Source organism: Rhinolophus sinicus, chromosome 9 (assembly GCF_057876585.1).
Source record: "Rhinolophus sinicus isolate RSI-liver-muscle chromosome 9, RSI-T2T, whole genome shotgun sequence".
NCBI classification, from domain to species: domain Eukaryota; kingdom Metazoa; phylum Chordata; class Mammalia; order Chiroptera; family Rhinolophidae; genus Rhinolophus; species Rhinolophus sinicus.
In genome coordinates, this window is record NC_142509.1 from 30,771,768 (window position 1) to 30,790,086 (window position 18,319).

The window sequence follows — 18,319 nt, forward strand, 5'->3', positions numbered from 1 at the left end:
CTAGGAGAGCACTTGCTCAATCATGTGGGAAATAAAGGTTTCACTTTATAAAGTACTGGTAAATTTTTGAAAAATGGTTGTACCATTTTATTCCCACCAGCTATATATGAGTTCTAATTGCTATTCCAAGTTAGCAAAGATTCTCTCTTATGATTTCTTACAGAAGTTTTATTGTCTTTAGTTATTAGGTTTCGGTCTGTGATTAACTGGTCCATTTCGAATTATTTTTTTTGTGTGTGTGGTGTGAGGTAAGGGTTGAAGTTCTTTCTGCATGTGGATATCTAGTTGTTCCAGCACCATTTGTTGAAAAGACTACTTTTCCTGTTGAATTATCTTGATATCATTGTTAAAAATCAGTTGAATGTATTGAGTGTGTGTGTGTGTGTGTGTGTGTGTGTGTGTGTGTGTGTATGCATGGATTTATTTCTGGATTTATATTCTGTTTGTTTGATCTACATGTTTCTTATGCCAATATCACATATTGATTATATAGCACGTCTTGAAATCAGGGTAAATCCTCCAACTTTTGTTTTGGCTCTTCTGGATAGTTTGCATTTCAATATCAGTTTTAGAATCAACCTGTCAATTTGTTAAAAGAAAAAAAATACCCTGGGGAGATTTGATTGTAATTTTGTTGAATCTATAGATCAAATTAGGGAGAATTGACTTGTTAACAGTTTTAGGTCTTCCAGTCCATGAACATGGTCTAGTTTCCATTTCTTTAGATCTTTAGTTTCTCTCAACATGGTTTGTAGTTTTGGGTGTACAGATCTGGAACATAATGCTATTAAATTTATCCCTAATTAGTTCATAGTTTTCAATGCTGTTAAAGTGGCATTGTTTTTAAATATTTTCCAATTGTTCACTGCTAGTCTGCAGAAATACAATTAAATTTTGTATATTTATGCTACATATAAAATTAAATTTTATATATTGCTGCAACTTTCCTAAACTCAATTATTAGTTTTAGTAGCTTTTCTGTAAAATCCTTTAATTTTTGTAAATGTGTATGGGGATGTTGTCGGGAATAAAGATGATGTTATAGCTTCTATTCCAGTTGGTATGCCTTTTATTTCTTTTCTGTGCTTTATTGCATTGGTTAGGACGTACAGTACAAAGTTTAATAGAAGTGGTAAGAGTGTACAACCTTGCTTTGTCCTGATCCTTGGTGGAAAGTCTTCAGTCTTCCATCATTAATTGTGGTGTTAGCTGTAGGTTTTTGAACATTCCTCACATCCCTTAATCCGGTTGAGGAAATCCCCATTAATTCCTAGTTTGCTTATTTTTTGCCATGATGAGGTGTTAAGTTTTGTTAAATGTTTTTTCTGCATTTATTGAGATAATCATAGATTTTGTTTTGTTAATAAGGAGAATTACATTGATGGATTTTTGAACTAATTCTACTAAGCTTGAATTCCCAAGATAAACTCCATGTGCAGAGTATGTTATCATTTTATGTTTTTTCAGATTTAATTTGCTAATTTGTTACCGATTTTTAAATCTGTGTTCATGAAGGATATTGGCATGTAGATTTCTTGTAATGTCTTTGGTTTTAGTAGTGGTGGCCTCATACAATGATTTGGGAAGTAGTCCCTCCTTTGTTTTCTGTAAAAGTTTATGTAGGACTGGTTGGTATTTCTTCTTTAGATGTTCGATAGAATTTTTCAGTGAAGCCATCTTGCCTTAGAGAATTCTTTGTGGGACGGTTTTAAATTATGAATTCCATTTCTTTAATACATATAGAGCTATTCAGATTTTCTATTTTTTCGTCTGTGTTAAGTTTGGTAATTCAGAGAATTGGTCCATTTAAATCTAAGTATGTAGTTTAATTATTGATGTAAAGTTATTTCTAATAATTCCTTTAGCTTTTCAGTGTCTTTAGGATGTGAAGTAATTCCTCATCTTTTATTCCTGATATTGGTAATTTGTCTTTTCTTTTTCTCTTGATTCACCCAGTGAGGTGTTTGTCAATTTTATTGATTTTTTAAAAAAAAATAACTAGCTTTTTGTTTTACTTATTTTTTCTATCTCATCTATTTCTTCTGTGCTCGTCATTCTTTCACTGAATTTTACATTTGGTTTAATTTACACTTCTTTTCCTAGCTTCTGAAGGAAGAAGCTTAGAGCAATACACCTTTCTTCCTTTCTAATATAAATGTTTAAAGTTACAGATTGATCTTTTTGCTCCATTTTACTTGTGTCCCACACACTTGGTATATTTTGTTTTCATAATCAGTTTAAAATATTTAAGTTTCTCTTCTGATTTTTTTTTTTGTCTATGCGTTATTTAGAAACATTTAATTTTCAGATTTGGTGTGTGTCTGGGGCATTCTCAATATTTTAACTTCAAATTTAATTATATTCAGAAATTTCAATTTTAAAAAGTATATTGATTTTTTTTTTTAATAGCCCAGCATATGGTTTCTCTTGGTGAATGTTCTGTGTGCATTTTAAAAAATGTGAATGTAATGTTTTATAAATGTCAGTTTGGTTGATAGTATTGTTCATATTTTCTATATCCTTATTGATTTTCTGGCTACTTGTTCTGTCAGTTGCTGAGAGGAGGCCTCTTGAAATCTCCAATTATATTTCGGGGTTTGTCAGTTTCTCCTTTTAGATATATCAGTGTTTGCTTCATATATTTTGAAGCTTTGTTACTAAGTGCATACACATTTGAGATTTATGCCATCTTGAAAAATTGACATTTTTATCATTACAAAACTTTACTCTTTATTCCTAGTAATAGTCCTCTTGGAGTCATCTTTGATATTAATCTAGCCACTTCAGCTCTCTTGTAATTTGTGATATCTCTTTTTTTAAGAAATCATTTTACCTTTACCGTAACTTGTCTTTATATTTAAATTGCATTCCTGTGGGCAATATATAGTTGGGCCTTTTATCCATTCTGAGAATGGGTCTTTTAATTATAGTAGACAATTTATATTTAATATAATTATATGGATATGGTTGGGTTTAAAGTCTGCTATCTTGGCTTTCCACCCTATCTGTGCCATCTATTTTTTATTCCTTTTACCCCCTTTTCCTGCTTGCTTTTGGATTATTGGAGTATTTTTTTTTTTTTATGATTCCATTTTGTCACTAACATCAGCTTATTAGATATACCTCTTTGTCTTAACTTTTTGAGTACTGGTGAAGGACTTATAATATGCATCTTTAAGTTATCACAGTTTATATCCAAATAATACTCCATTTCTTCATTTATAATGAACTTTAGGACAGCATACTTCTGTTTTCTCCTGGTTTTTGTGCTGTTGTTATATTTTTCTTCTCTATGTAGTATACATGCCACAATACTTTGTTATTTTTGCTGTAATCAGTTAATTAGCTTTTAAAGAAATTTAAAAATTGATTTTCTCATGTTTCATACTGTTTTTATATTAACTGTTTCTGGTGCTCTGTATTCTTTTGTGTAGATCCAGGTTTCCAGCTGATATTTTCCTTGTACTTGAATAATTTTTTTAAAGCATTTATTGTAGTTAAATTTATTATGGTGCAGTTCCATTGGCTTCTGTTCATCTTTTACAAAAATCTGTATTTTACCTTCATGATGAAGGATATTTGTGTTTGATCTAAAATTTAGATACGGAGATTTTTTTCTTTCAGCATGTTCCATTGTTTTCTGGCTTGCATATTTTCTGATGAGAAGTCTGTGGTAAATATTATCTTTGTCTCCCCTTATGCATTGTGTCTTTCTTTCCTCTTGACAGCTTTTAAGATTTTTCTTTTTGTCATTAGTTTTCAGAAATTTACTTTGATGTATTTTGGTGTGGGTTGTTATTTATTCTGCTTTGGCTTCACACAACTCCTTGGTTCTGAGATTCATTGTTCTCATGAAATTTGGACACACTTTTGGCCATTATTACACACACACACACACACATACACACATATGTATATATATGATTTTTCATCCCCCCCCTTCCCTGCCAACCTTTGCATTCTGGAACCCTAACTACATGTATGTTAGACTGCTTATTATTATTCTGACTGCTTTGGCTTTCTTTACTCATTATTCTTTCAGTTGTTAAAAATTCTCTGTTCTTCATCCTGAGTAATTTTATATTGTATGTTTTCAAGTACCCTGTCCTTTTTGATTTTTTGGCATTGTCTAATCTGTTAAACCCATTTAGTGAATTTTTCATTTCATGTTTTGCATATTTTGGTATAGAAATTTTTAGTTATTTTAAAAAAACCTTCCATTTCTGTCCTTAAGTTTGTGTTTTCCTTTAAATCCTTGACCATAAAACAATATCAGTAATTTTCTAAAATTGAAATTTCTGAAAAGAATTAAATTTGAAATTAACGAGATACTGAGAGAGCGCTGGACAGACACAAAGTCTGGAAATTAAATAATACTTCTAAATAACACATAGGGCAAAAAAAAGAAATCACCAGGGAAAGTAAGAAATATTTTGAACTGACTGATTATGAACACAAAATATACCAAAATGTGTGGGACATTTGAATGTCTTGTTTTCTTTTATTGGATGCTGGATATTGTGAATATGATATTGTTAATAGTCTGGACTTTATTTCTTTCCTTTAAATAATTGAATTTTGTTTTGGCTAGCAGTTAAGTTACTTGTAGATGGTGATGGTGATGGTCGTGATGGTGGTGGTTGCGATGGTGATGGTGATGGTGACTATTGAGGCTCGGTTATTTAGGGTGGGTTAGAGCACTCTTTGCGCTAGGTCTGTTTCCTCCTTCTGAGGTGTGATTTCTTCTGTGATCTCTATTTAGTGTCCAAGGGGTTTAACAATGTTTTTTTCACCCTGTTCAGAACTAGACTTTTCTCCCAACTTTGCATGAGCTGTTAGAATGATAGCTCTCCAGCCATTCTTTACCTGGCTCCATTGAATTTGATTCTTTGAGTGTGCAGCTTAGTATGTAGGAACAGTCTCAAAAGAACCCCTATCAGATCTTTGGAGCTCTTTTTCTGCATAACTCTCTCCTTTCTGGCAATTTGCTCTCACAAATTTCAGCTGCCTCAGGCTCTGTAAGGCCTACCTCATTTGTTTTCTCAGAGAGGCTAGCTAGCTCTGTGCTAGTGCTACCTGTTGTTCAGGGTCCGAAAACAGTAGTTTTATTTATTTATTTTTGTCTGGTTTTCTAGTTGTTTATGGTGGGAGGAAAATTCTGGTGCATTTATTTATATTTTAAATGTCATCTTTGTCTGTGTGTGTTATCCTAGTTCAGGAGCCAGCAAACAATCCCTGAGCTAGTTGACAGATACCAACGATACTAGTTATGGTTGGAAGAAAGAATCTTTGAGGTTCATGTTTCAGGTTTGAAAGGAACCGTATGAATCATACCGTCCAACCAACCCTTTGATGTTTGAAGCCGCATCTAGTACTGACCAGCTTCTCCTTAACGCCCCCTAGCTGTGATTCTCAGGGATCTCAGTTAAGGATTCTTTCTTGAGGGAGCTCTCACTGTTGTTTTAATGATCAGTGTTTCCATTTGACTCTCTGCTCCCACTTGGGTCAGGGCTGAGCAAATCAATTTCTTCTTCCACATATCAATCTTTCGTATAATTGAAGACTTTTCAGATTACTTCAGAATCTCCTTAACTCTATGTTATATTCATCCTACTTAATTCAGCGGTGGCTTTATGCTTTTATTTTATTTTTGCTGCCATGTTTCTTTGCTTGAAAGGATTGAACATGAGGCTCATATGGCTTCTATCCTGTATGTCATGTTCAGGTTTCCTCACTAACCTAGTCCTTCATCTGTTAATGTGTTCCACTTTATTTAGATTCTCCTCTCAAATTACGGAGCTAGGAGCTGAACACTAGTCACATTGACTAGTGACTTGATAAATAAGATCTGTTGTGTAGGATCTAGATACTGTACTTTTGTTAAGGTAGCTTAAGATGGCAGTATATTTTAGTGGTTGTCTCGTATTGTTTACATGTGTTAAACTTATTGTCACGTAACATCTCTGGGCCCTTTTCATTCCTATTTCTGTTAAACCAGTTCCCTATTTCTTATCTTCATATTATAAACTAGTATTAGTAAACTCAGGACTGAAAAGAAAATTACAACTGAAGAAAAAATTATGAATCAGCAAATATCTATCTGTTAGAAAGCATCTTTGGTAGACAACTTCATTGCATGAAGAGTTATCACATTGCATTTCTTACAACATGAAAATACAGTGTTAGAAGAGAGTCACATGGTAGGCCCAATGTGCTCTTGCCCTCAGCCCGTCCGCAGAGGGAATCCCTGGTAAACCCCTTAGCTATGGAAGAGTTTGTGCAGAGCAAGGTAAGAGGGAACAGGCAGCTAAAGTGTCTCTGCCCACCTGGAGTTTTAATAGTCCAAAAAAGGAGAAAAGAAACAGCCAACAACAACACACTATCCTAACACATGGTAAATAACCTTTTGGCTTTTGCAACACAATTTATGGGATACTGCTAAGTTGTTCTTCAATTTAGGAATTTATCTAGAATCAGTCTATAAAATGGTGTGAGTTCTCCATATTAGTAAAACCTTTTTGTATGCATTAAATATATTTTGTTACCGTATTTTGATTAGTTTTGTTTTATTCTTAAAATTAGAGTTGTATTTTTACGTTAAAGAATGAAATAGTTCTATATGGTATATAATTAACAGCATTACCTGTTCCTGGCCTCTGTTTTACCTCCTCCAGATAGAAACACTTTCACCCCCTATTGTTGATTATCTTGATTCTTACTCATTAAGTGTTTATAAATTTTAAGTTTTACAGAGTTACTTTTAGGTTTTTAAATTCTGGATCTTCCACTATTGAAGTTGAAGATTTAGCTCATTCTTTCTGCCCCCTACAAACCAAACATCCTTTGTCATCCTTCCATTTTACCAAGATGGTTACATAGTAATTTTTCAGTATTCAGTGTTAACATTTATTTGATTATGTTAATGTATGGCTGAACCATCTAGTAAACTCTGCTTGCTTTTTCTTCTCTGTGTAACTTGAAGATGGTAATTATCTTTTTATCCTGATTGTTTACTTTTCTATGTATTTTTAAGTAACTCATTCCCAGACTTTTTATTTTCTGAATCTCCTTTTAAGACCTTCAGATATATTATGTGTTTCATCAGTTTCATCTTCTTGACAGTCTTTCCTGGAGCCATTTGATCTGTCATCATCTGGATTGGTTTCCCTCTACACTGACTGCATTGTCAACAGCCTGGAATCCACTAATTATTCCTTGGAATCTTAGGGATACATTTTGCTTCCTCCCATGTTGGATCTATTTCCTAAATCTCATGGCTTCTAGGTTAATTTCTCCTTTTAGTAAGGGCACACACTTCCAGTAGCTTCCTGAGAAAGGGCGCTTTTTTTTTTTTTTAAGACCTTGCATATTTTTAAATGTATTTATTCTGGGACCACCTGAAATGTTGATCCCTGATATGTCATGAGTTTGGTTCAAATAAACTCATAAAATATTTAAAAAATGTATTCTTCCACACTTGATAGATAATTTTATTTGCTTTATTTTCTAGGAGATTTCCTAAAATTTATCTTCCAACCTTTCTATTGATTTTTATCATTTCTGGCATCATTATTTAAAAATTACCAAGAGTTCTCTTTTAGTTCTCTGTTCTTTTCTGAGATAGCGTCCTGTTCTTTTTTAATGGTTGCACTATTTTATCTCTTTAAGAATATTAATAATAGATTTTGTAAAGTTTTTTTTTTCCCAACGTAGTCTGTTCCCTCCAAGTTGCTTTTCTATTTGTTTTTGTCTCTGTAATTCCTCTGTGGTTTCCCTTAACTATTTAGAAATTCCTGCTTGTCTGTTCATGTTTAGGAATGGTGGACTAAAAAACTGCTTAGAAGTTCTGAGTATGTGAGTGGCATTTGTTTACTGTTAACTTGACTTATCTGGGTGGGCTCTTTAGTTGGGGAACCTCTGATGTCAATATCTTGAGGTCTTTTCTCTTGAGCTGGTAAGATTCCCAGAGAAAACTTTTCCAGACTCCTTTCTGGGGGATGAAAGATTGGCTGCCAGGTTTCTGGGTGCCTAACGGAGATGGTGGGAGAGGGTGACCTTCATTCTGTACGTACTCACCTACTGTACTGTTTTCACTCTGGTTCCTTCTTTGTCTTTAGTTGTGCTTGTGGCCCCCAGTCCAGACACCCCTCTGTTCTACTGGACCCAGAGAATAATACCCTTCCAATTTTTTGCTGGGATAAAGATGAGCAATGGAGACTGAGTGCCTTCTAAGCAGACTTTCGACCACTTTTCCTTACTTTATTTCCTCTCTCTCTTTCAACCCTACTTCCTTGCACAAGTTCTTGTATTTATAATTCCTGAGGCTGAGGGTCACACCTCCGCTTTCTCCAAACTAGGATTCGGTTTTCTTAGATATTATACTTGTCTTTACCTCTTGAGCATCTGCTGCTTAGCTTTCAAAATCTTGATGCTCTCTTCTCCTTTCCTAGCTACCATTGCAATTTTGTAATTTAAGGGCAAAAAAAAAAAAACAACCAAAACCAAACCAAACTTCTTTACTGATGTTTTTTAGAGGGATTTAAGTGAGAGCAAAAGCAGATGTGTGTGTTTACTGTGCCATCTTTACCTGGAGCTGGTTAGTTATGTTTTAACAGAAGTTTTCTATTATCTTGACTTTTTTTTCCTTCCTCTGACTTGAGTTGAGAGTTGACTTAACATGTTTACTGTATTTTCCCCTGATCTACTAGAGCAGTAACCCTGTCTCAGGAGGAAGTGAGGTGAGGCAGGCTGGCAGTTCCCCAGGGCACTCATATTAGCCCCAAATGGTCACAGCTGCCGTTTCTACACACTACCCTACAATCCTGCCCAGGATTGATACTAAGCTAATGGCTCTGTAGTTTGAAAAATCTTTCAACTTTCTTGAAAATTCAGATGTCTTCTGGCAACTTATTCCTGCTGATTGTTTTAAGGCATCTAATAAGAGTTCAGTCTCATTTACAAGTTGCCTTAGTGAGAAGGATGTAATTAGCCTGGGCCAGGAGACTTGAACTCATTATAGTATCTAGGTCAACTATATCACTTCACCAGTCGGGAAGCTGAGGTGCCCTGAGATGGAGTAGATTTCCTAATATCTTGTAGGGAAATGGTTGAAAACGCCAGACTTGAATCTACATCTCCTGACCGCCAGCCGGTGTTCCTCCCCTGGTGCTACACACCCTGGATTCATTCTTATCAAGGCCATGTTAGTTTTACTCTGTTCCATGATCTCTGAATAGTTTGATTTTGGGGAGCCACACTGCCAGTGTAGTGAGTGCTGTGGGTCCTGCGGGATCTGATCTTGGGTCAGTGCAAATAAGTGACCTCCACTGGGAGAATTCATCAGCTCATTTCCTATATATAGTACCTGAAGAAGAGAACATGAAGAATTAATATAGATTTGTCCTTAAATATATTCATGCTGTTAGAGAGTGCGTTTATCCTGATTCTGTTGTAATCTATTTAATTTGAACCATTTTGAACTGACGGGGTGGGGGGGTCTTCTATTTAGGCCAGGGGAGTCTCTACCAGTGGAGTTCAGTTTTCTGGGGACTACCTATACAACAGATAACAACTATTGCTGAGGAAATTTCCCTCCAGTCTCTCTTGCTATTAGAATAGTTATTTTCTTGGTTTGTTATACATACTCTCTAAGAATTAGCTTGTATAGATAGTCTTCTCGTGGTAACATGTAAAAAAGAATGCATATCATTTCATTATCTGAGTGAAAAAAAAGTCTCATCTATTCATGGGATGGTGTGTGGGCACTCTTATACTTGTTTTCTTAATACCTCAGGAAGACTAAAGAGAGATTCATGAACTTTCTTAAATTAGAAAGTATGGCCATGAGCTCTTGTCATTGCTAAATTGAGTTGATGACAGTTTCTTTGTACTATTTTATAATACTCTAGAGTTAATTTTTACCATTAGCCCTATGAAGCAAAATGGCAGAATGGAAAGAATTTATGCTTTAAATCAGTTATGCTTTAAGTTCAGTTATATTTGGGATCTGCCATTTGCCACCTGTGTGTTATAAGAGAATTATTTAACTTTTCTGAGTCCTAATTTCTTTAGCTGTCTGTTTGTGAAGATGAGAAATTATGTAAGGACCCTAGTATGATGCCTGGTATTAAGTACATGATGAATAAATGATGATGGTTATGGTTTTTATTATATATATACCAGGGGTGCCAAAAATGTACACTTTTTAAGAGACGTTATCTATTTATTACTTTTCAAAGTTGAATTGAATTACGGTAGCAATGTGTAGTATGACGTTTGCTCAAAAGATGGCGTTAATCAAATGAATGCTAGTGTCATTCATTGTATTACAATTTTAATACAGTTTTTTCCTTTCTTAAAATGTGCATACATTGTTTTGGCACCCTCTGTATTTACATATAAAATATATATTTATTATATATGTGGTTTTTACAATATATATACTGTTTTATTCCTTGTATATTTTAATTTCATCTTTTGATTCTGTATTTTAAAAACCATGTGAATTTAAACTTAAATATAGTTACGGATTATTCATCTTTAACAATGAGAGATACTGCATTTTGGGGATAATGCTGCATTTTGCATCTAGAAATATTTTAAAGGGTTGTTTCATAATTTTGAAGTAATTAAAGAAATTTTAGTCTTAGAGATACACATTTGTCAAAAAACTGGGTCAATATAACTTTGTATTGAATTGATTTTTAAGTATAAACGTGATAATCATGTGTGAGGACATATTTTAGTCTAATTGAATATACACATCCATGATAGGAATTTTTTTCTTGGACAGCTATTTCAGTAACACTAAGTTGTCTTTCCCCTTATCAAACATTAATTCAAAATTTAAAAATAAGTCTTTGAACATTCATTTTATGCTTAGATATACTTAGTTATATTTAGTTATACTTACTTATCTCTATTAGGCTTGAATGGTGGTTCATTGTTACGTTTTCCAATGAACAACGGTCCAAATGATATTTAATTTTAGCTTTAAGGTAAAGGAACTAAATTGTTTTAAAATAATTGGACATTTTTCAATTATTTTGGTTGGATTAGTTATAAAGTGGTTAAGTTTGTAGCCTTGCTGTATCACGTGTATTTGTGTTTTATCACTTGCTAGAACAACTCTGTAATATAGAGCAAGTGGCAGCGGCTTTCCTTTACCACTGAGACCATAGAAGCACTGATAGGAAGTTAGTGGAAGTGCTAGGATTAGGAAGCCATGCTCTGGAATCAAAGCCAAATAGCTCATCTGCTTAAACCAGGCCGGATGTTCCAGGGGAAAGTGGTCTAGTGAGGAAGTTGCTGTTCATAGATTTTCTTGGGCTCTGACTCACCTGATGTTAAAATCTCTTCTATATCTTAATTTTCTAACCTTTTAAATATGGTTAATGTTAAGTATTAGTGCTTCATAATTATTGGTATCTTTTTATTACCCCTCGCCCCCCGAAATTCTTAGGCACAGAACACCAGCCTAGGTGATAATAAGAATAGTTAGTCTTTTACTTAACTTTTCTGATTTTGTTTTGTGTGTGTGTGTTGTGGTTTTTTCTTCCGTTCAAGCCGTTGTTTCTCAGTCTAGTTGTGTAGGACACAGCTCCCTGGCCCAGGCTGGTGTGATGAGCCTTATGATCAGATTTGTGTATCTCATAATGTAAAGGGATAGTTTACTGAATTTCAGATCATTTTAGTTGGATATTATTATTACTTTTTGGAAACTTTTCTTTGAAGTAAAGCTTTCTTTTGGATCAAAAAAATTGATATTTTTTTCTAAAATGTGTTCATTATAGTGACTGTTTAGCACTTTAAATTTGTTTCATTTATGTTAGTAGAAGAAATCATTATTTTTCTATGCTGTGGTACTTGTTTTTTTGAAAAACAACTTGTTGACAAAAATTACTGTTGGTGGTGGTGGCTGGTGGGGACCGGGAAGATGAGTAAGGACATGAGTGAATGAATGCAAGGATGCATGGACTGTTTGGTACAGAATTATATTATGAATCAGTTTTGTTATCAGTTTTGAATACATTGTTGTAATTTATAGCTACTTAAGTAAGAAATTAAACTTTTGTTTGTTTTGAAACATCTTTGAAGTTTAGTTTCTTAAACCTAAGATTTCAGAAATTTTAAAATACAAATCTATGTAACAGAACAAAGATACAGTTTCTGCTGCCAAACTGGTTTAAAGTTCCCATGTTTTAAAATGTTTAAAAAAAACAAAAGATAAACTACATTAGGGAATTGTTATAGAAACAAAGCTTTTCTGTGTGCTACCTGTTAAATAACATGAATAAATTATTGATAAGTTGGCATCAGTTTTTTCAGCAGCTTATTTGTTCATAATGAAGCACTGGGGTATTATTGCAAGCTGTTTCCTTGATTAAAAAGGATTTGAACTGTATGGCTTCTAGATGGGAAGAAATTAAGGAAATTCTTAGGAAGAAATTATTTCAATTCTACACTTATTTTTTAATTTTTTATCTGATTTCTAAATATAATTGATAATTCAACTAAGGAATAATAATGTAGAAAAGTTTTATATATAGAGACTTTATAGTAAATGAAGTTCCTATATATTAAAATATAGGTAAAAATGGTTGAACAGGAAATAATGATCATTTGTTTATTGTATTTTGGTGTTTAATATACAGAGCTATGTAGAAACCTTGATAGGAAGAAATGAATTGTTTTCTCTAAAATCAAGAAGGATTGACACATATTCTTCGGTGGGAGAAATTTTATGATGTGAAGTGTAATGTAAATATTTAGCAGATTTGCTTATCTCTGTGGAAGCCTGCTTTTAGTGTTCTGTAACTAAAAAGAAAAATCAAAACTCTTGTAATTTTCTTTTCTTTTTCCAGGCTGAACTCACGGGAATCAAATGGCGTAGGTACAATTTTGGAGGGCATGGGGACTGTGGACCCATAATTTCAGCCCCAGCCCAAGATGATCCAATCCTGTTAAGTTTCATCCGCTGTCTGCAAGCCAACTTGCTGTGTGTGTGGCGCCGTGATGTCAAACCAGGTTGCAAAGAATTATGGATATTCTGGTGGGGAGACGAACCCAACCTAGTGGGTGTAATACATCATGAACTTCAGGGTAAGGTTTTATTTCTTCTTAAAAATTATTTGCATCATGTATTTTTTGAACACTGATAAATTCCAAAGAGGTTAATACTGGGCGTGTCTCTCAAAGGAACAGCCTCACTCTCACCCCTCTTTTCACCTCCATGTTTTTCAAATTCTCTTGTTCTTTCCCAGTCATGCTGGAAATCAGAACCATGTGAGCCACTATTATTAAAGGGGAAGCATTGTGTCTCCTGGGTGTGTTGGGTTGGAAATGAGGCTAAGACCCACTGTTTTAAAATGATACTGAATTGTAATTACTAGCAAGTCAGTGAAATGAACAGAATTGTTTTTTCTTGGACTGTGGCTGTTGTGGTTCATTGCCAGCAGAACTCTGGTGGAAAATTGTAAAGTGATAATAGAAACTTAGCTGGCCTTATTGGATAAAATTATGAGATGACATTGGCTAGTGTTTTGAAGAAAGATTAACATAAAGGATTAGGTCTGATTTTGGTGTAGCAAGTTTTTCTTTGTTTTGTTCATGCTTTTTATGTAAATAGGTGATTCCAGGAAATATTTGTTCCAATGTTGCCTGATTTTTGACTTCAGATTACATCTGATACCTGAAAACTTTGAATTACCATAGGAGTTTCATTATTCTAAACTACATTTTGTATCTACCACAGATTTATAACCAGAGGAAGTTTTATCAATATCTTACAAAAGTTTTTACCTCTTTACCTAAAAGTTTCCTTCTAGTATGCTAAGGGATTTTTCTAAATCAAGACTAATTCTGATCTTTAGTTAGGGTAGAACATTAATTCTTTTTGATTTAGTCTTCAAGAGCCAACTTTTATTATGTCCGGACTACTCTATGTTTTGTTAAGTTGTGGTTGAAAAATTTCATATAGTGTTTGGAATGTTTTGTTAGTTGATATGTTTAATATTTTTTTAAAGGAAGAAGTAAAATTAACTTTAATGTATATTTGAGGGTCTGTTCTCAAGCCTAAAGGATTTCCTGCCAATTTCTGCTTGACACCTTCCTTGCTTTTCTGTGCAGCCACTTTTTATCTGTGATCTCTCCTGCCACAACAGCCAGAGGGCAGTAAACCACAGCAGACTAATTGAGCTATTTACCTTATGGTCCATTTGTCTACTCAGCTCAAACCTTTCTCACCATATTTTTAAAAAGTATTTGGTTTATAAATATAAGAACCCATTCTGGGTAAGATTGCTTTACTTAGCTGGTTAATCAGCAAAATCTCAGAACTTATATATTTTCTCAAAGCTTATTTCATGTAGTTAGCAGTGAGCTCAGGTAAAATTACTTTTAAACATCTGGATTCCATTTATCAGAATTTTAAAAGAAGATACTTCCTAAAAGGTACTTGTAACATTTCTATTTGTCCGTTTAAGTATAAAAACATAAATTTTAATTGTTTCAAACATTTCTACACTTGCAGAGGAAAATAGCATTTTTGTTTGCTTATTTTAGTTTCTCCTTTATTTTAAATGATTGTTTCTGCCTCTTAATCTCCTTCCATTTCTGCTCCACATTGATCCCTTATGTTTTAACTTTTTGGTCTGGTCTTTATTTGTTAGTGCAGATCATCATTTTTTTAATGATGATGAAACCAAACCCAACTGTTAATTTGGCTTGTTTAGTTGATGTACAGTGTATTTAACCATATCAACAAAGCACATGATCAGTGTTCTTAGAAATAACTTATTGAATTATTGTGTTATTTCTCATGGACTTTGTTAATGAGTTAACAAAAAGATGTAGGATATTTAAATTTGTAATAGTTGCCTTAGATTGCATATGTAGATTCATTAATGTAGTAAGTATTTTTGTGGTAAAGAATTCAGCAAAGATTAACTTCTTTTTAAGTTGTTTTTATAAATTACAGAAATACTACATTTTAATTAGAAAATTAGGAAAACAGAACTGCCAAATGAAGAGAACAAAGAAACAACAATCCGGAAGTCTAAAACAGAGTTTTAATATTTGGTGTTTTTATGTATAAATGAAATTGGTATCATACTGTTAAGTAACTCAGTCCTTTTCCTTAACAATATATTGTGAATGTTTGCTCATGAGAATAATTACCTTTTATTTTCTTTCCTGTTAAGTCCAAAAACTGTGTAAGCTATTTATTCCTTTGTGTGCCACCAGGAAAGTATACAGTGATGGGACAATCATAACTTCGTTAAGTACATGTGTTCTTTTTAATACGTTGAGTTTGTGAAAGTTACTAGACTGAAGCATATGAAGTGTCTATTTTTGTAGATAAAAGTGGTTACAAAAGGTAATTTTGTACGGTTCAATGTAATATTAGAAAATATTTGAAACTTAGTTTAAAAAACAAGGCATATAGACAACTTTGTAGCAGGTGAGGGGAGAATAGGACAGGTAGAGCAAGTCATGAAAACAATTAAGGCTAAGAAGGGACTGTTTTAACTGGTAGTCATACAAATTGAGGATATTTTGGAATCTTTCTTTCTCTACTAACATGTGTAAGAGTCCTTTCATTCTGGGTAAAATAAATTGTAGCAGAACCCTGTTAACATTAAGCACGATGGTTCCATTATTTGTAACCTTCTCATTATAGGGACATTTTACTTACCATTTCTTAAAATGCTTTTTAGTCATGTTGTTAGGTATTTCACTTTGTCCTTACAGTGTACCCAGAAACTGCGAGGACACCTGATGGTAAAATGTAACACCAAAGCAATCATCTTAGATTTAAATGTATAAAGTATCCCCATAGAGAGTAATCCCATAGGACACACACACGTTGGTTTTATACTCTTAGACTTTTTGTTTAAGTGCTTGAAATGTCTATGAAGGCACATGTATCGCCTTTCCCTGCCGCTTGGATAAACACTTCGGGTTCTTGTTTGGGTAATTGCAGTCACATTGTGTGGCACAGTGGCTCAAAGAATTGGCTTAGGTTTGAATCCCTGCGTGGTCACATGTTAGCTGTGTATTCTTGGTCAAGTTATTTAACTTAGCGGTGCCTTAGTTAGTTTCCTCACTGTAAATTGGGTTGTAAGGATTAAAAAAAAAAAGAAGTTAAAGTACTTAGAATAGCACAGAGCAGAATCTACAATTGTTAATTATTGCTGCTGCTACTACGATGACAATAATTAATTCCTATATCAAAATTAAAACATTGGAATTTTTTAAACAGTTGGTCTGTTCTGGATAGCATTCAGTGCTTGCTAATGTTCGTCAAATATTAATTTTTAAAGTACACTTTTTGGTTGAAGTAATCACATTTTTGAATTTGAGTTTTAAAGTTTGGGTAGAATAACTGGGAATAATAAAATGTTAGTGCATTGAAGATACTCCTGGCTCATATGAAATTTGTCTAAACTTAACACTATAAACAAAGTTTCATAACAAATCTTAAGTTGCTTTATAAAGAGGTAAGAACTTTAAGATTTGACTCTCTTGGATCCTGTAAGTTAGATCTGTAACTTGATCACCTTCTCCACATGGTGTGGAAGCAAGGTGCTGGCTGAACACTAAATATATGTGCACGCCCTTCCTGGTGTCATCCATGAGTAGCCGCATCAATGGGGCCAATTGCAGGGGTTTGATGTAATCTCTACCCTTGATAAGTTTATAGTCTAAAGAGGGTATAAGACAAGCACACAAATTATATAATGCAGAGAACATTGTAAGTATATGAGAAATACAGTAGATTGACTGCTTTCCAAATGGGAAGACATTCAACTCCAGAACTAAGCACGTGTTCTGTAAACGTGTAACAGGAACGTGGTGAGCCTTAGTGCCAAGGGTTGATAACTTCCTTGGTTTCTGGTTTGTTTATTCACTCTCTCTGTTAGGCAAGAGCTGTGATCAGTCCTCAGTATGTGAAATGAGTTCTTTAAGGAGTTCAGTCTTATTGGGGTAGTTAAATGAACCCATAATTATGATACAGTGGAGTAAGCTGTAAATCATGAAGTTATGGGATCCCGCAGAACCGTCAGATTCAACCTCGGGGAACAAAGGAGAGGAAGATGACTGGGACCCCCAGGGTGGGTGAGGTTGGAGGTGGTCTCAGGGTAAGCAGGAGTTGTTTAGGTTGGGGTGGGACTTGTCCTAGTTGAGGAACAGCTGGTGGGCAGTGAACGAATTGTGGGGAGATCACGTTTGCCTGGAGCTTAGGGTTGACAGAAATAGTCAGGGAGACTGAAAGCGTGGGAAGGTGGGGTATAGTGTGGAGTACATGAAGTAAGGGTGAAGAATTTGAACTTAATTTGATAAATTTTGAGGAATTGTAGGTTTCTGATCAGGAAACAAAAAATTAGGAAGTTATACACAAGATGAATATGAGCAGAAAGACCTCAATATTGTAATAAATGATTCTAAATTGAGCTATGAATTTAAATATTCTGTTTAGGATACAGATTTATTTACATTTAAAAATACTAATAATTATATACTGAACTTTGTTAATAGTCTCTTCTCCAGTTTTATTTTATTATAACTGTTCTTTTTGCTCTTTCCCACATTTTCAGTTTGAGTTTTAGAGATTAATACAGTATGCTAAAGTGACTTCTCCTAATCAGCCAAACAGAATCATTTTATAAACACAATCTTATAGCCATTTCATAGCCTATTAGTCAGTGGTGGGAAAGACATGTAAGCTTGAAACCCAAAATGTTACAAAGAGCAAGCACAGACTTGTGATGGCTTCATCCAAGGTATCAAGAGTCCCCAGTCCAGTAGAAATAACATACAGTGTCTATCTAGTAAGTACTTAATGTTCGTTGAATGAATGAAGTATCTTATATGGTTCTAACATAGCATAGTACTCTCAGAAAGTTAATTTATAATACATATACTTAAAATTTTAAATGATTTCATGATGTGAGGAGATTGAAACCTAGTTAAAATTGATATTACTTCTGATTTTATTCCCAAGGAGGTAGAAATATCCATGTTATTTTGTGTATGTTCTGTAAAGAAATTTATGCACTGTCTATAATTCTAAGTTTTAGTATATCTGTGCTATCTCTTTTCATTTTGATTAAGACAAATGTAAATTATAATGGGAATATATCTGTCCACCTCTAAAAAGAAAATGATTGCCCCAATATCAGTATTAGAAGTCTTAGGAATCAGCTTTATTGTCAGTGTAGGGGCAGGATGGTGTTGTTATTCTTTGTTATTGTATTTAGAGTCATAAGTATTTTTCCCCCCATTTTCCAGGGCGCTACCACCTATGCCAAGAGGTGTG

At 33.9% G+C, this 18,319-nt stretch overlaps 1 protein-coding gene across 2 annotated transcripts in view; it reads left to right on the forward strand.

The window, feature by feature from the left end:
* Positions 1–18,319, forward strand: part of MED13L (mediator complex subunit 13L) — a 271,629-nt gene that overhangs the window by 19,283 nt on the left and 234,027 nt on the right. For both annotated transcript variants that reach the window (XM_074321652.2, XM_074321653.2), the window contains exon 2: positions 12,864–13,101. In XM_074321652.2, coding sequence (XP_074177753.2) covers positions 12,864–13,101 — 238 coding nt within the window. The remainder of the gene's footprint in view (positions 1–12,863; positions 13,102–18,319) is intronic.